Here is a 27,698-nt window from a genome sequence, read left to right as displayed (position 1 = left end):
TATCTGTAATTGAAAACTAGTAATAAAATTTTAATATGCTTTAAAATAACCCAGTTGTTGCTTACCCTGCTCTGTGTTTGAGTTTTTTATCTAGGATTCCATCTCTGGAAACAAGTTTATTAAATACCAAAATGCCAATCACCATGTTGACCTGTCAAACAGAAAACAAACAGTTGATCTTCCAGTGCCTAAAGTAAAATATTGTATCCTGGCTGTATTGTATTACAGGCCAGCAAAATGCCTCCTCTTACATTTTTGAGCATTCCTTCAAAACTGTGTAGCAACGTCCCTGAACAGATCAAAAGGCTGTGACAAAAAGGTGGCGCATACACACACACTCTGCAACAGGCTCGTTTTGGGAACTTGAATTATGCCTGGTATCAAGCTATATATGTGTACATGTCTGATGAAGCTTGAGTAATATAAATTGAATATTTTTGTCAGTTTTAATTGCACCAATATAGATCCTATTCCAGGAAAACTACTGCAATTTGAGTTTTCTGCACAGGCAAGAGCTAGTCAGAGCATAGTTCCTTTTTAAACATTTATGGCCCATGTGGGTGTTCCCACTTATGCAGAACCTGCCTGTGGTTTTCTGTATCTTTCTGCACCTAAATCACTGCCTATGTCATTCACCAAAATGTCAGTTTTGAGCCTCGTTTGGCTGCAATTTACTATTTTTGTGGACCAGATAAATTCCTGGGATGTCTGTTTAGCCCCACAAAGTAAATGGTGTTATGATCACATACATGGGTTGAAGATCTAACCTAAAAAAAATTCAAATGTTTTAGCTGTTGAACTTTGGCACTTAATGGACATATTAATGGCATTTAATGGACAACTTAATGACTGTTATTACCCATTTGTATTATTGAACTGAACTCTATTAACCTGTCTCTGCATGGCCCTACAAATAGGTAAAACCAACTTTTGATTCTATTAAAAGAATGTTTCTTTTTTTTATTTATTAAAGAAGGAAAATCCTTTTTTCTTTTCAAACTGGTTTTTCAAAACTTGTGCCAAAATATCTAATTGTTGCTAGTTTGCTCTGCCAATTCTTTTTCAACTTTATTTTCAGCATTAACATTTTTCAGCTGGTGTTATATAATTCTTTGGCTTCCAACACTTAGGCTCAAGTGGCTGCATGGAACAGCTCCTTTCCACAGCTACCAGCTAATGGCAGGGCAAACTGCGACTGTGAACTTCCAACATCTCCGAACAAAGACTTGCCAATTAAACAGAGAACATACAGTTACTTCCATGTGAAAATTATAACTGGCTTTTTGTAAACATCCTTGGCTCCTCTACCATGACAGGGACTGTGAGTTGTACAAAAGGATCCTGGCTTGACTCCAGGCAACGATGACACAAACTCTATGGGAGTAGTAAACATCCATTTCAGGAAAATTCACGTAGTTGAATAGCTTTATCTTTGATGACTAATAAGACTGATTCTCTTTTACAAGAGAAAACCAGAAATAACCAGTGCTGATAGAGTTATCACAGCACAAAATTTCTGGAGTGGGAAGAATAATTAGATTCAAAATCTGTAAGGGAAAAATGCTAAATAAATTGTTGTAAAAAAATCCATACAGATTGCAGAGCAGATGTCTGATAGCCGATGGCACAGGTAGGGATGTAATTCATCTTACCCTGAAGTAGACAGCTGAAATACTTCTGATAGTTTGATCTCTAAAAGTATGTATTTTTCTTCACTGACAATGAAATATGACTGGGATAACTGACTTAGATGCAGAAATCTACATTGCAGATAGCTACAATTAGGCAGAAATGATTCCTACACCTAAATGCATGTCCAGAGATGTGGAAGATCAATACACAAATAGTAACATTTCCCAGCTATGACAATTTTTTCTTTGCCTTCAAAAACAGTAGCCATGGAGAACATGCTGGCAGGTTCCACTCCTTCTGTTGCTTTTGCTGGCACAGCAATCCACTGCCAAGCAGCACTCTATCAAGACTGTCACTGAGTTTCACAAGGCAGTGACAATTGCGTAGATGCTACTGATAATAACTCAGTGATGCCTGTAACAAGTTTTCTGTGCCACTAATCAGTACATTATTCTTTCACAGCTTACCGTGTAAACATGGAGAGATAATTGGTTTAAAGGACTGATATAATCAAATGAATCATGTATTCAAAATACTGAAGGCATGTTAAACAGCAATGATCCCAGTATTTACAGCAATATGCAATGTTGCTGTATATCTAAGCTTTTATAATGGACATAGCACTTTCTATCATTTCATACAAAAATAGTGGGAATTATATTAATGTTTACCAAGACAACAGCAGCTGCAGGTCCAACGAAAGCATAAAGTAGCCCTCCTTCCAGAGACAGCCAGCAGCTGGAAAGAACATTAGAGAAGAACTAACACAAATTAAAAATAAGTATAACATACTGTCAAGAGAGCATTAATAATTAATACAGCATATTTTTCTGATGTATGAGGTTCATATGCACACACAAAAAAGAACTGCTTTGTTGATATGAAGAAGTAGAGATAGTGAAAGATTGAAGTGAAAGATATTTCTATTACCAGTGGTTAACATTTCAAAATCTTTAACATTAGTTATACATAAACTGAAACGGCCAAAGTGTATAAAGACCACAACAGAAAGTAAGTTTGCAAATATTTATTGAATCTCCTCTAATCATATAGGACGAGTTAACTGAACCTTGCCAAATAGACATCAAGAAACATTTCTAGCTTACCATATCTGATAGTTCTATACTTAAAAATTATTAAAGAGTCAAGCACCCATACTATGGAACTTCAGAAAAAAAACAGGTTTCTGCATATCCTGTATTTAATAATTGCTATTAGAACTACACCTTAAAGTCAATAACTCCATTAGAGAAAAATCATCTATGATATATGATCTGTTCAGTATTCCCTGTAATATTTTGCAAACAATTTAAATGTACATGTTAAAGTATCTGAAAACTGTGTTTTCTGGAGACCTCCTAATCTCAAAGAATTTGTCATTCTGCATCAGGGCTTTCACTGAAAACCATCAGATTTCCAAACACAGAGCACTTACAGAATAAAATTCTAAATATTTTATATACTATGATGTAAAGCTTTTCATATCTGCAGAAGAAGAGGAGCTTCACACACTGAAGTAAATGCAGCTGTGCTATTTTCCCAGTGATTACACATTCAAAGAACAGCATGTTTATTTGAATGCATGATCACACCTACATATAAGGAAACTCCAGCATATACATTCAAATAATTTACTTGGATTTCATATCCAGAAACATTCACATCAGAATCACGCATATCTTCTTTATTTTCCAGTAACGCTTTTGTACTTTCCAAAACCAAGTAAAAGAAATGCAAGCACACCATAATATTAATGGTCTGTTAGGGCTGGTATTCTCACTGCCAGGAACAAAAGCGTTTTCCATTGCAATGAAGCCATGTGAAAACTGTCACATGAATGCAACAGCACCAGTGTGCTAAATTCTGGAATGATAAAAGGATGCAAATGGTTCCTATCTGCTACACAGTTAAAAAGGTAGTACATGCCAAGCTATTTTACATCCTGCTTCAAAAACCACCTACAACACTAATGTTCAATTTATTTTTGCAATGTCAAAGAAAAATGTTTTCAAAATTTTCTGTAGTTTTTCCTACTATTTTTTCAAAAGATAGGTTATTATTGTCAGTCTGGGAACACAGACTTCTGAGAGAGGGAAATGTATTCATAGTGCACTTCCTTACCAGTATGAACTTTTAAACTTAGTGGAGATGACCACTTAGTGTATTTAGGACTTGTAATTAAAATTTTCATGTTTATGAGAGACAGAAACAGCAGTTCATAAAAATAGTTGATGTATTGTAGTTTGAAAATAAGTTCAGTTATCTGTGCTGAAAAAAGAGTCAAGAACAGTTTTTCCTAAATAAAAAAAATATATGTTTCTACCACAAAACACTTTGAGACAAAGGAAAAATATTTCCTTCTCTTTTCCATGTTATGAAGTAAAATGGCTGTTCAAAAGTGATTTCCACTTAGAGTCAGAGCTGGGAAAAAATGTAGAGGTTGTCCTTCTTTTCACTTAACCTCATTTTTACACAATCTGAATTTTCAACAGTCTGGATTTTCACCAGTGTGTGATATCATTACCTCAATATATTCAACATTTCCTAGCTGATGACTGAAATGAAATTTTCCTCCATCTTCTGTTGAAGACTGACTGCAGATAGATTTTCAGGTGGCTTCATACACCATGAGACAATTCTTGTTGATTTTTTGTTAGTTTTTTCTTCTCCTTTTTCTTTGCTCTGATAGTTTTTTTCCCCTTGTGTTTTATAGTTGTTTTTATTTTGCTCTCATGTTATCTTCTTTCTCCCTGATGTGCACATAGCAGAAAGCCATATAAATTGATTAGTGTTAAGAGCAGCCACTGGTGGCTTTATGGGACCATGTTAAATGATAATAAAATTCTGCTGAGTGATGAAGCATCTGTACACTTGCTCCTGTGTCCTGTACATTTTGTGAGATGTTTGATACTCTCCAGGAGACTGGTTCCTTCTCTTAAGAGAGCATGGCAAGAGTATGTATATAACAGAATTTTAATATTTGCTGCTACAATAAATTCCTGGAATTTATCTGCACTGTATATTAACATGAGCAGTTCATGCAGGTTTATTAACTGTAAGTTTTGGTAGTGATGCTTTCCTAGCTCTGATTGTCTGAAAAGAGATAGCAACAATATTTAGTAGATAAATGGATGGAAAAAGCTATTAAGCTTTCAGACACATGAATCTTTTCCAGATAACCTGAAACTTGTCTCTGTGGGTTTTTAAATTATTTTTAGGAAATCCCTTCAGCCTCTATCCTTGTATCTCCATCACTACAAGAGTCCAGGTGAAATATTTTTCTTCTGTAGTTTAAAAAATACAGAAATATAACTGTCTAATAATTAGGACTCAGATAAAAAGACGGAAATCAGAGACTGAGGATCACAGAAATGGCTCCATTGTGAACAATTCAAGCACTCTCATAATACATATACATGGAGAACTGAGAGGTGCTGCAAAGATTCTTGGACCTTCTCCTTTTCCATGAATCTCTTCATGTGTGGGACTGTGGAACTGGAATAAATTCCTTAATTTTCACTTTTAATGTTCTCAAAATGAGCATCTTCAAGAACATGAATAGTTTGCAACGGGGTGTGCTTCTGATAGCAGCATGTGTTGCTATCAATATAATTGACTGCAACCAATTAGGCAAAATATAGTGTAAGCAATTAAAAAACTTACACAAGTGCTTTAGTTATGGTAGGAGGAGCAGGACAGGAGCTCTGCTTTTACACTGCCCAACAGCTGTCACGAGACACAGTTCTTTGCTGCCTTCTAGAGTGGGACAGCATATCAGCTGGTGATGGAGGAGTAATCTCCATTCCTTGTTTTCACTTTTTTCCTTATGTAATTCTGATGTCAATTACCAAGAAAATATATTTGCAAATAAGATGAGAAAGCTGAATTGTGGATCTATTTGTCCCTTGTAAGCCTTCATTTGGTCTTTTCTCCCATAGTACAATGTCAGCTGGATTTGGATCCTGGGAGAAGAGCTGTTACATGTACAGGGACCTGCTCTTTTTTATTTTCCAGGTTGCTCTTAATGAATGATTTGTTGCTTTGTCTGAATATTTCAGAATATCCTCTTTTAAAAATGCATTCAGCCCAGGAAGGAAGCAGGAAGAAATGTTAACTAAAGCAAGTACTCACACATGAATGATTTCAGTAGAGCAAATGTAATGGGATTAATCCTGCAAGGGACAGAGCTACATCCCCAGTAGGGGTCTGGACATCCTTGTTTAGTGATTTGTAATTCTCACAGCCTAAATGTTTTCCAGTTGTGGCTCAAGGACTAAATAATATAAAAAAAAAAATCCAGCAAGATGAGTACACAGTTAAAAAAGAATTCACAGGAGTAGGTTCTCAATATAGCACTCAAAAGGGGACTAAGACCACTGTTGCCCTTGCCAGCTCGAAGTGTAATTAAGCATTTCAGTTACATAACACATTCCTCATTAAAAAACTCAAGATGCACGTTGTCACAGTTTATAACTACAGAGCTTTGTGGCTGAAGCCAGAACTCAGGAGGAGGTTTGGTTTTGTATTCTTACTCACACAGATCTGGAGTGCCAAGATGGTGAGACATACAGGGAAGGGAGGGGGAATCCTGATCTCACTCAATGATGATGCTAAGCAGAACAATTAAATATTCATTGAAGTGAGGACTTGACCTAACTCATCCACATTGCTGATGAATGCCCTCATTACCAGTCTACACAGTCATATTTCCTCTTTCTGTCCAGATGTATACTCAATTTCTTAGGCAACGTGAGGAGAGCTCCAAACAGGCTGACCAAAGGAAGCACACTCTTGCATACATAATGGTGGTTCCATTAGGAGTTCCATAAAGGAGTGCTCCACTGGCTGGAGGAAGGCTCAGCTCTTTCTTCATCAGAAGATCGAAGGGCAGCCCCTCTGAGGAGTTAATTTTCTGAAGTGCTAAATACACACTGGAGCCAGCCAGATGGCTAAACTGGTACTGTACTAGTTGAATGTAAATGAAGCACACAAATTTCCTCTTTTCTGTCTCTCAAACACAGCACAGTCCAGGAGATGGGCTGGATCAGAGTGTCCAGGAGAGGGGGGGTGGACGGGAGAACTGTTTTGAGATGTTTGAAGGGCTTTGGCTCCAAGCTGCTCAGGGGCATTAAACTCAAGGTACCTGCTTGGTGTGCAGAAACCTGGGTGCCCAAAGACACTCTTTCCAGTCCAGTTTTGGATATGTTTAAAGGTTGGCAGAGGCTACCCAGCACATTTAAAATTCTCTTTTGTAAATCTATATAAATGTTAGGTGTCTATGTGGATCTAATGCTCAGTGTTTCTTACAAGCTTGCTATTTCAAAATCTCAAATGAAATCTAGGATTCCTGGTGCTTTGCTGAGCTCAGTCCAAGACTGGCATGCTGTTTTCTCTTTGTTCTTATGTGGATCCCTCTCAGGGCAATTCCAGGTGTGAATGGATACCTGTAGAACCTTAGAGTGTGCTATGCAGTTCCTGACGGGCATGACTATCTTGGTAACTAAAAACATAGTTTATCATTTCAGATTGACTTACTAGTGTGCTGTTCCATATCCTTTTGTCTTGGTAAAGCCTATTGATATTGCAACCACTAATGCTGGCAGTCCTGAAAAAAAAGCAAAACAAAACAAAACAGTAATAATCAGCAGATGCTGAATAAAATATTGCTGTTCTGCCTTGACAAAAAATGACAGGGCAAGCTAATGCAAAACGGGCAATTTTACATGGAATTAATTATTTAATGAAGCACATTGCTGTTGTAGGATTTGTTTTTCTGAAGCACTGGCAGGGAGGAGGACACTGTTTTCTGCCCACGGTGTACTGCTTTGATGTAGCTAAATTACTGGTACATTTGACAGGTCTTAACTAGAAAGGGGTTTCATGAATATTCAGAGAATGTTTCTATCTTGTTTTATTTTGATTTCTTGATATTACACTACCTTGCTGAAAATCTTCTAAAATTTTGTTAAAACATATTTAGAAAAGAATGCTACAATATACATCAGCATACCTTGAGCTTGACATACAGTGGAGAGGCTTCTAACCCAGTTTTCTTTTAGTTACACGCTGTCTACAATCTTTCAGTTTTACTGAAGAAAATTATTATATTCTTGACATTGCCACTACATTAAATGTTTCATTCCAATGATTCTTAGGAAATTAATTTTACTGACTTACCCCATCCAAGGCACAGGAAACGCTTCCTTATGAGTCGTGTCCTAATTTTTCCAGTAACAGCCATATATGACTGCCACGCTTCTGTCAAAACCCAACAGAATGAAGCTAAGAAGAAGAAGTGTAAAAATGCGGTGGTTGTGGTGCAGATGCCCTGCAGGGAGCAAAGAGAAGCTCATGCTGAATACTTAGGGACACTCATTTCTGTTTTCAATTCAAAGAGTTGTCATATTCTATCATCTTGACCTTTATCCTTAGCATCAACTCTCCCTTTTCTCCCTTTTTGATGTGTTGCCACAAAGAGCAAGAGAAAGAGACAGAAATGTTGATGGGGATTAGGCAGAAGAGGTTTTGACTTGTTTTCCTAAACACTGAGTGTTCTGAGCAGGGACAAAAACACAAAATAAATCATGCCAGCAGCTTTTTTTCTACACATTTACTTTGACCAGGGACCATCATAAAGCCATTCCGGTAAGCCAGTTAGAAAATTACTGATTATAAAATCACATAGAGCTGAACAAAGAAAATGTGGGGGTATAAATGCTCCTAATTACCAGTTACATTTTATTTCCCTCCATGAAGAACGACCCTAATTATAAAATTTAAAGTTGTTTTTTTTTATTTTTTAAAGTCAAATTTTATAGAATGTTAACCTATTGGAATATACTGCTTCAGATATTTTTTAGGCAGATTTAAGTATCATAACCTTAACAATTGCCCTGGATATTGTTTTTATGGGTATCAGTCATTTATCATCTGAAAAGTATTTTGAGCACTTGCAATTGGCTTTCTTTTGTCACTGTAGCCCTTAATTAAACTTGACATTGTAGCTTGCGTAAATGAGCTTCTTGGCATAAATGATCTGTGCTCCACTGTGTTGCTTAAAATGCCAGCAGCAGGCTATAAAATGCAGTCTGAATTGTACCCCAGAACCAAGACCACACCAGAAATGCTGAGAATATCACTAGCACAATTTATCCTTAGCACAATTTAAAGAGCCAAAATTATGTTAAGATTAAAAGGAAGAACAGTTCACATCCCCAACATCAATGAGGTAAATTAATGAAAAAAGGAAAGATGTAGACATTACTTTATGATTATTTCTTTATGCATCATACACATCTAATGCCTCCCTTACGCTTAGCCTTGTATTAAGGCTAGTCAAGAGCTTTTACTAAAATCCCAGCTGAGCAAATTCTTTAGGGAGATAATATGCACATTCCTACTTATATATAGATGCTTGCATATATTGCTGATTCAAGGCTGACAGGAAGGATATGACATATATGACACCCATGTATTACACCATCCATGCTTTTTAGTTCTTTTTACATTCTTAATTACTTTCCAATATTGGAAGTTTTGGGTTGAATTTTCTGTGATGTTAATTTTTCCAAATTCTTATCTGAAATCAGTTGTGAAGGTTAACTCCAATAGCTGTCTTAAATAATTAGCTGATATCAGCTGACATTAGCATTAGCTGACATCAGCCTCTGAACTTTCAAAAAATTATGCACTTCAAGAGTAAAAATGTAATGCTTTCTTGCTTTGAATTTACAGATGTGACAAACACTTTGTCTTCAAACCCTGAGTCAAATTGCCTATTTAAATCTAGAGGAAAGATATATATATATATATATATCTTATATATAATTGTATAATTATATATATAAGAAAACTGTTGTTAATTAAAAAAAAACAAACAACAAAACAAAACAAAACAACAACAACAACAACAACAACAAAAACAACCAAAAAACCAACAAGTAAGATAATCTGGAAAAAAACAACAGATCCTGAAAAGGCAGCAGGTATTCCATCCTAGGCTTTGGCATTAATTCTTATGTTTAGATGTCCCTATGGTATATGGATTCATAAAATCTATCCAGTTGAAGTCTGATTAATATCTGTATTTCCTGTAAATGAAAAAAATACCCCAAACGCCACTTATTTAAAATGAAAGTTCTGCAGTGAAACACACAATAAATACAGTAGAAAATTAATAAATGTCCTTTCTTTAAAGAGCTGGTTCATATGTTATGAATTCCTACTATGCAATTTTAATTTGCTTTCCTATCAATGTTTTTGCAAAAGCTAGAGAGTTCTCTTAGAGCAGGAATTTGACAACAAAATTACTTTTGAGGAAAAGTACAGAATCTTTTATGGAGGAACTGCATAGGTAAAAACACACCCTGAAAAAAAAAAGGTGAATATACTATTTCCCTTATAAATAACGCAAATACAAACAATCCTGATATTTTTGGTAAAAACACTGCTAACTTTTATGGTTGACTTGAGTGTCCACTGTAGGATTTAATTAATAATTTATCCTCTATTTTGAAAAAAAGAGAAGGTGATGATAATCTGAGACAAATGTGGACATCGCTACTGTAGAAGAAAGAACTGTGATGAAAATGTTAATGATAATGCTGAGCAGAAAATGAGAAGACAGAACCAAGTTTTATGAGAAGTGATCTGTGCTCTAGCTGGAATATATGAGTGCTGATTATATCTAACTCTTCTGAGCAGCAGACAGGTCTTTAACGAACAACAATGAACAAGTCTGTCCCACTGATATAACAGTGTATTTGCATCACATGCCATCAGAAATATGCAAATCAGCCTGCAAACATCACCAAACAACTGCTGTGGGATTGTGATGACAGGTTCATGTGCAGGCAGTGCTTGCAGTGAACTCAGCTTCCCTCTCTGCAAGAGGAGCAGTCCTGGCAAACAGAACTGCCCCCTCCCAGGCACAGCCACCGGCTCAGCACAGTTGTCCAATACTCCACTGGAAATCTGGCTTTTATGTACTTCCTTATTCTTCCCCTCTGATAAATAAATGAGGAAACAATGCAGTTCTGTCTGGGAAAGCAATGCATCTAGGAAGTCAATTTCCAAATAGAAAAAAAAATTCATTTTCACCAAAGGTTGTTATTAAATGAGCCATTGAATATGTCTGATTTTAGAAAGTATACATTAGCATTTTTTCTTTCTCACCAAGTTATGGACTAGTGCCAATTTCTCTCCTCTTCTTCCTTGGCCAAGGACCACCACCTCCCCTCACCTTCCTGTACATGCAGCAGCAGCACTCAAACCTTGTGGCCCATCACTCACAAAGCTGCAGTGTGTCAGCCTGCCTGTACCAACAGATTGTGGTACACATCTTCCCCATTGCTTTAGGAGGAGATGTTTCTCATTTCCTTCAAATTCTAGTTTATTAAAACTCACTGAATTAATTACCTGTGCTGAGGATCTGTCAACCTGCAGCAAAATTAATTTGAATTTAATTTATTCATTATTTCTTCACGCTTCTGAAATTAAGTAAACTTTTACTCTAACCCTCCCATTCCTCCCATTGCTTTTGTTCTTGGCACCTCATATTTACTTATAAGAGAGGGGAAGGAGCTTTTCTGTCCTCAGAATGAATGGTTTCATGGACTTTAATTGAGTCTCAGGTGTTAAGCTACATGGAATATCTAAGACCATTCATCCCTTTTTAATAAACAATACACTATTGAAAGCAAGAACACACATCAGGCATACAATTATTTCCTTCTCTCATACTTGTAAGACAACTACTCCAAATGAGTGTACTGAAGCACAGATGAGAAAACTAAAAACCAATGGAAATTGAAAGCTACATTTTCTAATGATTAATATTTTTATATAATAATGAGTGAAGTAGAGAATACATCAATTTTTATGACCTGAAAAAGTAGGTCATAAATGTACGTCAAAATAAGAATTTATCAACATTCTTTGAGCATATGGCTGTTGTGTTTTGGGTTGTTTTTTTTTTTAAAGAACAATGGTATTTTTAAATGGGAAAATATGTGTGTGTTTGTTTGTTTGTTTGTTTGTTTGTTTGTTTGTTTGTTTAATAGCAGTGTCTTCTGCTATAGACCTTTCACACAAAGACAAAGAGGGTTAAGTAAGAACACCTGATTTGTTTTCTGGCCATGAAACTGGCTTTTTTTCCCTCAACAAACTTGTTGACTCTCTCTGGATTCTGATAAACAGTATAAAAATCAAAGCTATTTGAAGATGAACATGAAAAATGAAATCTATATTGGTGGTAGCAAAATGAACATGGCTAAAATTCACTCAGATTATTTAAGAAGCAGAAACAAGAGGTAATAGAAAAGCATTTGAAAAATAAAATTTCTTTGAGATTGGAATCTTGCCTTTGACTTCTCTCTGCAGAGATAAGCCTAAGGAGAGAAATTAAATGGGTGCTATTCTTATGATGTTCTGATCATGCACTGAGTTCACAAAAAGCACCTAAAGACCAGAATAATGAATAAATGAAACAAAGAGCAAACAAAACAAAGATAATGCAAAGGACACAGTAAAAATCAGAAAAGTAATTCTGTGACAAAATTTGTATATTTTATTTTCTTTTAGTCAGTCTTAAGCCATCTACTCTCAAACAGTGGATCTTTCCCTTTTTTACATCAAAAATGTAAATTCATAAAATAAGATACTGCTTATTATTCTGAATTTGATTTTTTTATTATCACCTATTTTTAGACTGATTTGGGCAATACAGTGTCTTTGTCTCAGGTGTAGCAGACTGCCAAAATAGAGGGACACACTGTATTGGTCCGATTATATTGAATGATAGATTAAATACCGATTTATAGAGCAAAGTGACGTTAAAATAGATGGACATTCAGAGACTGTGGGACAAAGAAGTAAGAACTTTCTTTTCAGGAGTGGTTTTCTGGAAGAGAGACATATTTGCAATGAGAAAAAATATGGCAAGAGAGGCTGTTTCTTCAGTTGCAAACATATTTGAAACTCTTAGGATCTTAAATGTCTGAGAAATCATAGCTGAAGTGTTTCAGGTTTCTCTTCCAGGATCATTAATGTTGCTGACACCACAAAGCTTTGAAGATTCCATTTAAAAATCCCATGTTCCTTTCTTTTGACAGACTGTGCTGCTAGCACCACTTGTTCAAGCAAAGAACTCAGGAAATTTGATATACTGATATTGAAAATAGCAATATAGTAGAGATAATTGTTCAGAAATAATGTTATTTGTGTTTTCAACCAACATCTATGAAACTGTTTCTTTTAATTAACACAAAGGAAAACTTAGGGATCTTCTAAAAGTGTTTTCTGGTGTCATTAGCAGTTAAAGACTCAAGTGGTTTAACTTCACTACATTTTGTTCTGATATCTGACATGATAGCCCGGAATAATTATTACTTGGCTTGCATTTGTGTGATGAGATATGCACAGTTAATTATTATACAGAAGGATTCTATGTGCAGTACAAGACAACATGAATGGGAGCCTTTACTTGGATTTTTAAAGCAAGCTGTTTTTGCAGTGCAACAGCAGTAATCTTTAAGCAATTAGGTGATCTGCCTTACAAAGACAATGAGTGATAACTAAGGACACTCAATTTTTTTGTCCTTCTACTCAATCATTTTGTTTACCCACAACAAGAAAGATGCCTTTCTAGGTTCTGATAAATAGCATATAAGCTGGCTGCAAATGACCCAGCTCTTTCTGCAGTTCCTTTGATTTATTTTACAATTATGCTCCCATCTTTATCAACAGCATGGCAATCTCACAGCAAATGTTCTCAATATCAAATTTTATTTTTCTTTTCTTTTTGGTATCATATGCAAATTATCACAACAGTTGCTAAACTTTGGGACCATTTCATGTGCTCAGTCCTAGGGTGCAATATAATTTGTTCAGCTTTGATTTAAGGTTTTTCTTCTCTTCTGGAATATGCCCTTTTATCTGACAATACAACCAGAGTATCTTACTGCAACAGTATGAGTGTAACTGGAAGTAAACATACATGTCAAATTGTAATTTTTCTCTGCATTTGTGCTTTCCACATACACTTTTGATATCCTTTTTACTATTTTCTCCTAAAGTTTCTTCAGATTTTACTAAGAAATTCAGTTCCTGCTCCTCTTTTACCAAGACGTACCTTGAAAGTATTTCTAAAAATCACCCCTCTATGAGTAAAGAATTTACAATCTCTTTTCACACTTACTTATGAAGACTAGTCAGAATGTCTGCTATTTTTCCCAAGTGCAGAGTTCAATAGAAGTGCTGTTTATATGTGATCCACTAGAAGTCTACGGAGCCTTCTTTTTAACTTCTTCCCTTTGGAGTTACTTTTCTTCAAAGTTCTCCCTTGATAGCTGTCACCTCTACCACTCATATCAACACCCTCTGCATTTAAATTTTGCGCAGCATAGTTGTAGTGCAGCATGTTACGTCTATGGAGAACTGCTGGGTTTTATTCAAAATAATTCCTCTGCTAGCCATTATTCTTCTCCAGTTTTTATAATACAAATACTATAAAATAATTCTATCAACTGGATGTGAAGAGACAGTCTCCAGTCTTTTGGGGTGAAAAAGAATTTATTAAATTTTCTAGCTGTATGTGCAAACCTTTCTCACTGCGTCATGTGGCAGAATGTTTACACTAGTAACTGCAAAGATATCCTTTATGCACAGGATGTGCATAAATTGTTAGTAAATTCCTTGGCATAGTTTTGACCTGGGCCAAAAATTGTTCTCCCAGCCCTGGCCCACACAGCGACTGAAAGAGAGCCTGGGCCAGGAACCCTTCCTGATGGTCAGCTTGGACTCAATGTCCCCCTGGCCTGGAGGGCTCAAGTGTAAGGGATGGAAGCTGTCTTGTGCTAATTTGCCAAGCTACAGAAATATTTGTGTCTCATTTTGGTGACTAGGAGGGACAGAGACAAGATGTCCTGCTGGATAATTCATATTATGCTGGGCTATGACTAATTTACAAGACAGTAAAATTCATTCCATGTTGTTTGCAGCATTCTCTAGAGATTGTCAGTACAAAGCTCAGGCTTGTATTGTGTAACTCAGAATTGCTTTCTTGGTGACATGCCTACAGTAAATTGAAAACCAGGTGGAAGACAATTCTCATACAATTTCCTTACACTCGTACTCATTTTAGTCCTCTGCCTGGTTTGGATTGTTATTGCCAGGTTATATTTAAGCAAATGAGTTCTGCACAAGCAGTATCACAGAACAGGTTACTCAGAGGCAATTTAATTTCTTCGATTACAAAACCTGGCAACACAATCTCTTCCCCTTCTGCCTTTGTGCTGCGGAGATGTGTATTTTTCTGGGCAGGCAGGAAATTAAGGAATAGGATCCTCTACTTGTTTGCAGTCAGTGGAAAGACTCCCACTAATTTAAGTGGGCTTTATACTGGGTGTTACACCTATAGAATAAGGGATGAAATGTGCTTGAGCAGAGGCTTGTGAGCTCACTTCTTATCTTAAGTGCTTTAAATGTTTACAAAGTATTGGATGAGCATTTTTTTTTGGTAAGTGAATATGGCCTACTTCACATCATGAATGCTTTGTGTTGGCTTTGATGTTAAACACAAAGTAAACGTCAGCTCTGCCAGGACAAAATACTCAATATTTTAACTGTGACCTCAAATAAGTGTGTTTTGAAGTTTGTGAAGCTCAGAACAAGAGGTTTACAGAAAGATATAAAAGAAAATAAGAAGCCCTTTAAAACTCTAAAGCATAAAATAAATTTATATTTTGTTTTCAATTCTTTCCTGTCTAATTAGTCTCAAATTGCTACCACAGTGCTGTAACAATGATGCTTCCAGAGATGCCTAATAATGATGCTTCCTTTTCTAATTGTCTTCTTTTTTTCTTTTTCTAGGTGGTGGGTTTTTTTTTTTTTGTTTTGTTTTGTTTTTGTTTGTTTGTTTGTAGTTTGTTTTTAAAGACTATTTTGAACTCAAAGTGATGATGCTGAGGTTGGGTAAAAAAAGTGGAAATCACTGGTGTGCTTTCTTGAAACAACTTCATTACTGAGCTATTGAGGAATGAGAATTAAAGAAATTAAATTGAAATTTATGGTATCTTGAAAAATTGCTCTATAAAAATAGCTTTGTGAGGTTTTGCATTACTAAGTCTGAAAGAATTATTATTCAAAGAAGGATAAAATGTAGATTTGTGGATAAAATATGGATTTGTTTTTTGAATTGATGGGCAAGAAAAATCAACCTGGTCTCTGAAAACCATTGAAAAATTAAGTTCCTGTATATCATTGTGGGTAACAGCAATATAGAAGCAGAACTGAAGTTGCAGTGTGAATAGAAGGAACTGGATTCATACAGATTCATGCACAGTTTGGCCTGAAAAGTCTCTGCAACTAGGGAACTAGTGACTCAGAAGAGAAAAGAGAATGCATGCTGGCTGTCAGAATGCTTCTACTGGGCTGTCAGAAAGACTTCTACCTACTTGGGAACTATGCAAATTAATGTATAGGTTATGGATCAGTAATAAAAAAGCTTCATTGATGTTATCACACTTTTGTTTTCAGGACAGTTGTTTCTCAGGAACTGTTTTTAGGCTCTGAAAATTCCATATTTCTTTAATTTTAAAATATGGAATGTGTAGTGTGCTCTCTTAAATGAAGAGAAATGCTCTTGGCAGATTTGAAGAGAGAATAATGAGACAACTACGTTAACAGTGAAGAAAAATCTGTTTCACTGTAACATATAATGTGCTATGTAATCATTTCAGCTTACTAGGTAAAGACATTCAGCTTTTTAAACCCCTCTTTGGGTTTTTGCAAGTTATATTAAGAAATAATAAATATTTGTTTGCATTAGCTATATGGCTATCCCTGTTTGGAGATTAGAGAATACAAGAGCCAGTAGTCAATTAGCGTGATGAGCAACCCATATTCCAAAGGTCCTGGGTCTTCCCAACTTTAATTTATTTAAAATATCATGATGGGGGCTGTGTGAGTAGCTAGAGGCAATGAGCCAGGATTGGTGATGAAGAGGTGGCTGAGCTAAGCACAAGGGTTATACATGAGTCAGCAATGTCAGCAAAGAAAAGAGTGGTTCAGAGCACAGTTGAGAGGGATCTCCCTACAGAGTTCTGAGAAAAAGAGGAGGAGGTGTCCAGGCAGACAAAGGCAAGAAATTTGAGGAGCTTCCTTGAAAAGATGGCATAACATAAGAGGGCAGTGGAATGGATACTGATATGTGAGACTTCAGATTCCTACAGGAGAATCCAAATGCAGCCAGTGCAAACTGATATCCTGGTGAAGCAAATTACCAAGAAAAGCCGCCATTAGGTAGGCAGAAAATACTGCCTTGTGTTGCCCCCCAGTGCAACACATTCTTGTAAAAGAAATGTTGTTATCACTTGAGTATCTCTACTTTTAAATCAGATCATCTGTTTGCTCTATTTTAGATTTTGATGTTATTTGCTAACAATAAAATTGCTGTAATTTTAGGGAGTTTCCTCGGCAATCAAAATGATGCCTAGAATGAGAAGTTCAACAACAAAGCCTGCAGTTGTCTTTCAGTTAGTCTGACTGTGATGATTATAATCCTGCCATATGAAAACAGTCCATCTTCCTGTCTGGGATACTGGTGTCAGCAAAGATTCCTTCTCTGCATATTTGTAAGAGTTTCATCCCTTTACATGATTGACTGAAACCAATTGAAGCAATAGCTTTGCAATGCTGTTACAACAGTGCCATTGGTCACCTACCTTCATTCTTTTTCTGTTTTTTTTTTCCCTTTTTTTTTTTTTTTTTGGTGTTCTTTTTGTTTGTTTGTTTTTGCCCCTAAGAACATCCATCCTCAATTTCAAGCATGCCCAGTTTTCTTCCAAGGACAATGTCTTTTAGGATGCTTGTATTCCACAGTAAGAAATAGTATTTTTGAAAGAAGCATTTTAAGTCCAAAAAAGAAAGAATTCAGGAAATGGAGACAGTATCTACACTATTATGGCAATCCAAAGTCTTCTTTGGATTACTTACTTGGATAAATTCTGTTTATTTTTCAAAAATAACAGATAAAGCAAAATTTTAAAAGATATGCTATGGTTGCATCTATTTGTACTTGATAACAAAATGGGTAAGAAAGCATTCACTCGTTCTGCAGGCAGCTGGAATGGTACAGAAAATGTCTATGTTAGTAAATTTCTTTCTACTCCAAAATAAGGTGGCCATATCCAAGCTGGTCTCTTGCCAGTTCCAACTATCCCAAGCTTGGGGAATTGACTGGGATAATGCTAGATAGTGTGGGACAAAATCATGCCAGGAGGCATGCTAATTATTCCAGAGTATGGATGACTTCATGCCAGTGCTTGGGGTCATGCCCACCTACAGAGGCATGTAGAACAGTTTGACTTTGTTCTCTTACCCAGTAAAACATGCAGTGGGCTGGAGCAAATGTGGTGGGCTGACCTGGGCCAGCAGCTAAGCACCTACCCAGTCATTTGATCACTCCCCCAGCAACATGGGGAAGAGAATCAGAACAGCAAAAGTGAGAAAAACCTGTGGGTCGAGATAAAGATGGTTTAATAAGTGAAGGGGAAAAAAAGCCTGCACCAAGTGATGCAAAAGCAGTCACTCACCACCTCCCACCAGCAGACTGTTGCCCAGCCAGTCTCCAAGCAACAGCCACCTTTAGAAGACCAGTGCTGGTTGTATTGCTGAGCATGTTATCATACAGTAAGGGATAACCCTTGGTCCTTTGGGGTCAGATGTCCTGGCTCTGTTCCCTCCTTTCAAATTCTTGTCCACCTCAGCCAACTCACTGCCAGGGCAGCTGGGAAACAGCAAAGGTCTTGATGCTGTGTAACCACTGCTCAGCAACAGCTAAAACATCAGTGTGTTAGCAACACTCTTTTTATTCAGAAATCCAAACCACAATACCATACAGGATTCTGTGAGGAAATTCAGCTCCATCTCAGCCAAACCCAGTACAGAAACCTAAAAAAGAACCCAAATGCAGTGCGTATGTGCATGTGTCCCCACACACCCTTATGAGCAAAGGGCAACACATGCTTTTGAATGTGTTCATAGAATGTGTAGACATATACATACAAACAGGCACTTAAAAAAAAATAACACAAATGCTTCTGAAAGTTGTTAATAGGATACATACATGTATATATGTAGTTCAACAATTGCTATTGTTTCTTTTAATTGAAAACCCAATTTTAATAATTTTTTCAGAAACATATATTCTTTCCCTGTAGCTTTAAAATCACAGCACATTATCACACTAGAGAAACAAGTGGAGGTAGAGTGACCTTTGGATGGATAATGCATTGCAAAACAATATTTTCAGCGGACAGAAGACTGAGGAGACTGCTTTACAGCTCTGTATCAGATCCTGTCAACCTGTGTATGTGAGAGTGAATGCAGAGTGAGGGGAAAGAACAGAATCTCCATTTTGGGGAATTGGCAGTGTCAATACACACTTATTATACAATAGCAGCATGAATCATATTAATTCCTCTTATGGTAATGATATTAATTTCTAATGTCTTTAATGCATAGCTATGGGTTGTTTTGGAGACCATCCATTTTTTGTTCATGCAGAGATATATATAATGGCAATGAAGCTGCCACATCCTCAGGATTAAATTGCATCTGGAAGAAAGAAATTCCTAATCGAGGGTTTTATTTAATACAAAACATAGCTAAAAATAGGTTATAAAGTTAGAGTCCCTCTAAATATAGAAGAGGGAAAACATTGAATAATCAAGTGTTTCTAATGATATTAATGAAATCAGGGATTTTCACATTGATGGAAAATTGTAGAGCTATGAATACCTATGCACACTGAGAAAATCAAAGGAGGCAGTTTCTTGTCATTTTTTACCATGGCTACTGGAATAAAATTAGATAATTAATAGAAGTTGAAAGATAAAAGCAATAGTATCCACAACCAGAGAGGAGAGACTGTGACCACACATGTATTTGGAACTTTGATAAAGAATGGGAAGGTGAAAAATAGGTTGAAAAGTCAGCTAATATTTTGACATTAGCTTCTATTCATTGCTTGCACAAGAAAGAAAAATGTCAAGAATCTTTTTTCTTATAAAAAGTGAAACCATTTATGCTGTTAATACCTTAGCATTGTCTTCCAGAAAGGAGGAAATTCTGTGTGGCATCACATTCATTCAATTCTCTTTATCTGCTATGTTAAACCAGTAGGATAAAAGATTTAATATTTATGAAAAAGCAGTGGGGAAACTTTCACAGTGATTCCTTTAGCATGATTTTAAAAATTTGTAACATTGTGATTATTAAAGAAGAACATTATGACAATCTGGTTGTTTTTAAGGAACAAAGAATTAAATGGTTTTGTAGAACACTTATGTGCAGCAGAAGTTGTAACTAATCAAAGCTCCTCTATCATATTACTTCAAGCCAGGTTTCTTGAATAAGGGAAATAGCAGTCTTTTTATTGGCTCTGGCTTTCATGCCTGTATTCCACTTCCCTCTGCTTCTTCTCACAGAGCCACAGAAAAGGCTTAGCTGGGTTAGCCTGTACCTATGATGTAAGGTAATATGTCAGCGCAATCTGGAGGAGGAATCTGGGCCATCATTACTTTCAGGATAGCACTGGCTCCTCATAGATACCAGCAGGAAGAAAGTTCTTTCTCCTATATGTTCTAAATACATTCTCCCTATGGAAGTCACTGTGAGGAGCCTTGTGAGGACCCAAAGCTCTCTGCAAGGACTCATATCTACTGGTTTCACTTTTGTTTAACTCCCAGGGAGTCTAAGAACATGAGCTTCCTGCTGGGAACAAAAGAGGTTTCCAAATGAGGAAGGAAAAATTTTGTGGAGAGAGTGCATAGAGATTTGAGCAAGATGATCTACAGAGAACTAGTGCCTAGCAACATGACAGCTTTCTTCAGGAGGGCATTATCTGTGCTCTTAGATAATGCTTTCCAAGGAATTTGAAGAGCTTGCCATTAAAGATGCCTACTGCAATAAAAGACTGTCAGTGTCTCCATATTTCAGGAAGCAGGAGGAAACCAGTAAGTACAGGATCAATTTAATAAAAATTAAATCCAGCATAAATTTCTGAGCAGTGGACATCTAAGCAGTGACAATAGGAAGCAGGCAGTGTACAAATTCCCCATTATGAACATTTGTTTAAAAGGTATTTTGTTCTTGTATCACATGAAAGAAGATGGCCTGAGATTCCCACAGTTATTTGAGTTATTTAATCTCCTGCTCCATTCAGCAGAATAGTGGCCACTTACACACACAGAGAAGATATTAATGTTTTATAAGAAGGTGATTTGTAGTCTCTAATAATGTGTATAAGATCACTGTGTGAATGAACATATGTATTACCAGAGAGGATGGACTTACACAAGCCTACACTTTTATTTCTTTCACTTCAGTGTTGTGAACTGTATATGCTCTGTGCCCGAGTCAGGCTGCAGTCTCCTTGAGAGAGGAGGCCCTGGTGCTCTCCTTCTGTGTTGGTGCAGGACCCAGCACTCCAGGACACCTGATAAACATCATTGCCAATAACATAATCACTCAGGGCAATGCCTTGACAGAAGTTTAGTTCTAGTAGTGTCTTTACCCCAGGGTATTTAATTTACCTTTTGACATAAATACATCAGTGAAAGTCAGGTAGGAAAAGAGCAAGTGCATTTCTTGAACTCCAGTTTTACATATTAGTCAAAGGGCAAACAGAATTGCTCAGTTCACAAAACTGCCAATTTGTCTCCACTCCACATATCTGAAGGACTGATTTTGCAGTGTTACTTACCCAAATCTATCACTGCTTAATAAATTACTCATGTGTGTCTGGCTGCCTCTTGTCATTGATTTTAGTTCTAGTCAGCTTTAAGTGTGCTGCTATTTCCTCATTCTTTCCTTCATTAATATTACCTTCTCAATTCATGTTAGCAATGTAGTTTCTAAAGATAAATTGTTTTCAGCCCTCAAAGGTGGCAATGCTGTGACAGCTTTATGGTAAGTGCTTGCTACTAATTACTTTAGAACTACTGTTGAATAAACTTCATCCAGATAAAGTGGCTATTTAGTGGCTTTTTTTTTTTTCCTCTCCGGTAAATAACTTTGCTAATTTTAGCAATTAAACTATTTTTTAAACTATTTTTTTACAATTTTATTCCACATTTAGTTGGCCAATTGTAAGACAGCTTGCTGTCTATATGTGGTACGAAAGGACTGATTGATATTATTGACATTCTCTTTTAAAAAAAACCCAACTTTTCTGGTGAGAACACCCATTTTAATTATTCAATTGATCTCAGTAAACTGCCACCAATACATTTCAAAACTTCCTGTTAGAGTTTCTTATTCTAAATAAAAAAACTATCTAATATTAAATTTTCAATTAAATAAATTGCAGAGTTTATAGTATTTGTAAGAAAATTGCTGGTGCTTAAAAATATAAGCACATTCTGATGAAGCTGAAATGATGACACTTTGGCTTGTATCACAGCACTTTGGGTTTTGCATGAAGCATAACAGCCAACAGGATGCAGCCGATCATCTGCAATTTTGTCTGAGTGTTGGATACACATGAATCAGTCTCATCTGTGGTGCTTTTTAAAATTTACTTCCAGTTATTGTGAATGACTGTAAAGACAAACAACTCTACTCAGGATACAAATAATGTAATTTGCATTCAAATAAAATTTTAAGTGTTAGAACTAGGATGCTCAACCTATTATTTTATTTTTATGTCATTGATACACAACAAAAATTGAAATGTGGAATCATTGCTTTAGGATTTGAAGGTAGCCAAAGTGATAAATGAGTTTAAAGTGGATTAGAGAATAGCCTGACTGATGGATGCTTTGGATAGAGTCCTGGCTCAGAAAATCTTTAAATTGCTGACTGCAAAAGTCATGAAGTGATATCAGAGATAGGATCATTCATGCTCACTTTCTGTAGTCTTTCCTGTATGTCTGGTTAATGCAGACAGCACAGTGCATAAGGCAGATCACCGAGCTGAGCTGATACTGCTGTTCTTACATTCAAAAGCTGGCAGGTAGCAAAATTATACCAGACAATTTTAAAAACCAGGTCACTTCATGAGGCATAAGTATTCTTCCAGTGTGAAGAAAATCCCTTTCATCTCCACAGTGAAAATAAGCACTCCTCTGCTCTCTGTTTCACCAAGGTCCAGATCCTCAGTAAAACGCTTCTGCAGGTAGCCCAGACCAGCACCAGCCACTTTCACCCCAATACTGCACAGGACTATCATCCCACATCATTACAGCCAGCACTCTTCAGTTTAAGCTTTTTTTCCTCCAATAAAAAACATACATTTCAGACCTACTATTCTTACATGAAACTTTCATTTATTATAGCTAAATAGGATTTTCAAAAACAAAGTTCCTGCACTTTAATAAAGATATCTTTTTCTCTGTGAATTTACCAGCCTTTTGAGGCAGTAATTTTAGCAGTTCTCAGGGTATAGTCCTATTTCCTGCTTGTTTGTGGGCATTTTTCATACAACAGCAGAAGGGACAGGCGAGAATATAGTGAGCCAGATATATAAACCTGCCAAATAAGGAGAGCTTAGGTATAAAGTGTAATATCAGAAAACACTTGTTAATGTACTGAGAATGTGTAAATCTGCTACTACAGTAAGTGAAACTGCTAGCTGCTTGGATGACCTTGGAAAACTATTTTATTTTCCTGCCTGTATTTGTCTCCCTCAACTAAAAAACAGTGATGATGACACACACACCACCCTCTTCAAACACAAACTCAAAAATTTTTATGTCTGTGCATGTTTGGAATAATTGGATTGCAAGTTGAATGTATCTTCTTTTTTTTTTATAGTAATTTTTTCTCAAAGGACAGGAAAGAAGTTTAGGGGATCTTTGAAATATCTGTTAAGCTAAAGGTCAAATACAAAGCAAACAAGTGTCTATTCTTCCAAACTCAACAGGTGTTTGTATGTGGACATTGTGTTTATCTTTCTATCACTATTTGTCACTCAACAGAATAATGCAAGAAGGGGAAGAGAGACAGAGATTGAAAAAAAAAATCGAAATAGGTTAAAAAATGTTGCCATAGAGACCGATTCAGACACCATAAAAATAGCTTCATGTATTGTTTATGTTGTCCTTTTGCCTTCTGCTATTCTGACTGAAGTAGATCACCTCAGGAAGATGCCCAGAGTCATAAAAAGGCAAAGTAAGAAGCCAATGAAGGATCTCAGAGTTTATTTTGAATTTGTATGGCTATCTGAAAATTTGGGTTCAATTACTTGATTCAAAGCCTAGTAACAGAAGACAGGCCAAGAAATTTTGCTTTTTATAGCTATTTTGTTTTATAGGAGCTTCCTGAAAATTCTATAAATTCTCTTCTTTTAAAATGAAAAACTGTATGTGCTTATATTTTGGGGTTTGGTTTACTTTTTTGAGTTGAAAATATAAGGACCAAGTGAGCCTTGCACTTGTTTAGTTTATCCCAGCCATTGGACTGTTTCACCTTGTTGTAACCCCATTTTCTAGCTCCTGTTTTGAAATTGATATGACAGGCATATTTATACATCACTTTCTCCAGAGGTGAAGGATCTGAGAAATGTGTTATGATGTCTTAACAAAGCCACTAGAATTAATGGAATTATATCTGCCAAAACATGGTCATAAATTTTGAAGAAGTAATCTTCCTAGGGCAACTGAAATTAAATGGGCCAGATCTTTGCTCTCTCTGTGCCTTTTTGTACTGGCAAAGGGATTGTTCACCATAGGAAATTCCAAAGCCATAATACTGGCAGATATTTCATCCCCTTTGCCTGTGGGGTTGAAGTCTGGTGATGGGAGGTTTTCAAGGCTCATCTGACCCTCACAGCTGGGCCTGGGTTAGAACTCCTGCTAGGTACAGATAGGTTTGAGTGCAAAGCTCCCCCTGATCCACAGCGGTTGTCCATACTGTCTGCCCAAGAGATTTGTTTTGACTGTTATTTCTGGTGTTGGAAAATTTCAGTTTGATCACTAGAAAGGAGTTGTGTCTTTATTTCTACACATGAAACAATGGGCTAGACAGTGATCTGTGCAATTTTTTAGAGGAGAGGACTTCAACATGCAGAAGAATGAAGACAGTAAGCAGAAAGAATGTCCACATTTGAGAATTTTTCCAGCTAAAGCTCAAATATTAGGCATCTTTGTTATATGTGGCCACCTACAGTGACACAAGAAGTGGAAAGAGCCCTGCTGTCCAAAAGAGGAATATTGAAAAAGAAACCTTGCAACACCAGTGCAAGGGTAAATTAAGGAAAAAGAGGAAACTTCTGAAAGAAACTCAACTCCATCTCCTTGCAGTAATGAAGCCAAGATTACAAATGTCTGAGTGATAAAGGCTACTGCAAGGGCCTTGCTTTGTCGAGAGACTTCAGCAGCATCAGGGGCTTGTAACATAATTGGCAATATCAGGCAAACATTCTGATCTATGACACAGGTGACATTGCTAAAGGCCCTGTATGTCCCTTCCCAGAGAGTCAATGTAGGAAAAGGACACAACAAAATACAAGGGACTTAAAAAAAATGTAAAAAAATTGGATAATGCCAAATATATTGGAGGCTTCCAGGAGTAAGAGAGAGGAAAAAAAGAATGAGGTTTTAGCTACTGCAGTTCAGTCTTGCTGAACCCTGCAAAAACAGAATGTTAAAAGCAGACACTAATAAAAGACAAGATAGCTGATAGCATCAGAGATGCTAGTTTGCCAGCACAGCTTTATTTAGAGCCAGATCTCACACCAGGAAAAGTGAGGTCTCACAAAGCCTTAAAAAATAGCAACACAGTTTACATGTTAGCAGCAAAAGAGGGATTTTATCAGGCAATATTGAGGAAAAGAGAAAGTCACAACTGTGAAGAATTAACCAAAGCCCATCAGGGAAGTTGTACATTTATAAGGACACGCAGACCAAACCATTTGCTGTCTGTAACTCACTGGGCATTAAATTGAATGTCAGTGACCAAAGCGTTCTCACAGTTAGATGTTAGTGTAGGTTCCTGGCAAATCCAACCAGCTAAAGAATTGCTGTACACCTGCAGGAGAGCCCTTATCAGGAGGCTGTGTATCTAATGGGTGTTGGTCACAGACTTTCACCACCTGAGCACCTCTAGAACCATCATTCAGACTGTCCAATTGCAGTGCTTGTCCACTCTCTGTAAGCAGAACCAGTTGTGGCTCAGACACAGCTTCATCTATAGTTCTCAATATCCAAATATATGACCAGAATATGTGCATTTACAGCAGAGATGTTAAAAAATATGGTACATTAGTAAATACAATTGGAGGTCCAAAAAATGGGTATGTCTCTGACTGGAAATATGAATTGGGAAATTCATAAGTGTGACATAAATAAATAGGAAATTCAGATAATTTTAGAAAAACCTTTACTATCAAGTTTGTTTCTAATATAAGAAAGTACATGGTTATGATGTATAAAGGGAGAAACTTTTAAAAACTGGTTGTAATTTTTATATTCATAGTCACACACATGACTTAAAAAAGTTACAGAAAAAGATTTAAAAAACCATTCTAAGACTATATATTTTACAGAGTTTTTCTATAACAAGAGCAATGTTGTTTACAGCATCTTGTAATCAACATGCCATTGACAAAGTAGTTGGAAGAAGACCAATGAAGTTATTGCCATGTGAAAAGTCTTTACAGAAAAGGACTGATGGAAGTGGAAATGGAGATATTAGCAGGTTGGGTTTTTTCCTATCACATTATAATGAAAAAAAAAATTTGAACGCTCAGTGGAATTCTCTGGTTTAAAATCTTTGCATCACATTCTACATCAGACTTCAAGATTTTCACTGATTTTTTTAGCATTGAATGCAAAGGCAAAAACATTTATGCAATGGTCACTATCCACTGCTTACATTAAGCAGCTACCAACACAAGGAGAAAAGGCTTTAAAGAAAGATTTCAGGTCTGCATTGACCTTCTCTTGGAAACAATCCCAGTATCTGACAGTTAATTTCAGCAAATTAAGAGATGAATAACTAATGGACTAGACTTGCGAGAAACCTGCCAAATTCTGCCAAAGAGGGAAGTATTATTGAAGTCAGCATTTAACAAACTTACTATTGTTTTGGAATGATTGAGTTGATTGCACACAACTGATGGCCAAATATTGAAGAGACAGCACTATCTAATCCATATTGTACTTCAGGAAGAGATCTCTTCCAAAATTTGAGAGACACCTGGATCAAGCAAAGTCAGCACACTAAGAACAGTATGGTAGCTTGTTCTGACACTTGGAGAATAAGGTGATGGAAATAAGCAAACAAAAAAACATACCTTGTCAGATTCTAGAAAATTGTCTGGCAAGGGGCATGGAGAAGTTTAGTGCTGTTACTTTAGACTCTACTTTTCGACTTTTTTTTGTTTGGGGTTTTGTTTGTTTTGGTGTGTTTTTCCTACAAAGAATATAGGAAAATTCCTGTAGCAGTGACTTTGCTAGATATACCAACTTAATTACAGTTTCAAGAACTTCATCACATGCACACAAATCAAGTCAATCAATATTTCCAAAATGCAGACCGTGACTAGACTAACAAGCTAAGGAGGGATAGGCTATGGGTTCCAGTACCTGGCGCAGTATCCATACTGCTGGGATGCTGGTATGATCTTTGCCATGGTAATACCACTCTGTGTGATATTTATCACACTCCACTGGACAACACAGGCCAAAAGGCTCCATGGATACACCTTGCTTCTTCTGGAATGCAAGAGCTTTTATGGCAAGAATCAGAGAAGAGTTCCTGGCTCATTTTATTGATTGCAGATGTATAGACAAAGCCAAAGTCTCTGAAATCCTTGTTACAAAACATGGATCTTTTATCTTTCTGAAAATATTTGATTAATGCATCTCCTACTGCCTCAAGGCTTAATTTAGAAGCCAAAATTTTCAGAAAGTTTTCTGTCATTTCTTTTTGCTCAAACATGCCCTGGGTACTTATTATATGAGATATTACTGGTAGCCCCTCTCTCCCCCTACATTTGCGAAGTAAGAAAAATAATATTTCTTTCCAAAAGTACCGTAAGGACAGATGAAGAGATGAATGTG

At 36.5% G+C, this 27,698-nt stretch overlaps 1 protein-coding gene across 9 annotated transcripts in view; it reads right to left on the bottom strand.

The window, feature by feature from the left end:
• The window catches only part of ADGRB3 (adhesion G protein-coupled receptor B3), a 445,229-nt gene that overhangs the window by 35,818 nt on the left and 381,713 nt on the right, over nucleotides 1–27,698 (bottom strand). For all 9 annotated transcript variants that reach the window (XM_064412314.1, XM_064412319.1, XM_064412311.1 and 6 more), the window contains 4 exons: nucleotides 7,810–7,960; nucleotides 7,168–7,237; nucleotides 2,304–2,370; nucleotides 66–151 (listed from right to left, as the gene is read on the bottom strand). In XM_064412314.1, coding sequence (XP_064268384.1) covers nucleotides 66–151; nucleotides 2,304–2,370; nucleotides 7,168–7,237; nucleotides 7,810–7,960 — 374 coding nt within the window. The remainder of the gene's footprint in view (nucleotides 1–65; nucleotides 152–2,303; nucleotides 2,371–7,167; nucleotides 7,238–7,809; nucleotides 7,961–27,698) is intronic.

Source organism: Passer domesticus, chromosome 3 (genome assembly GCF_036417665.1).
Source record: "Passer domesticus isolate bPasDom1 chromosome 3, bPasDom1.hap1, whole genome shotgun sequence".
NCBI classification, from domain to species: domain Eukaryota; kingdom Metazoa; phylum Chordata; class Aves; order Passeriformes; family Passeridae; genus Passer; species Passer domesticus.
This window is presented reverse-complemented; position numbering and strand designations above follow the sequence as displayed.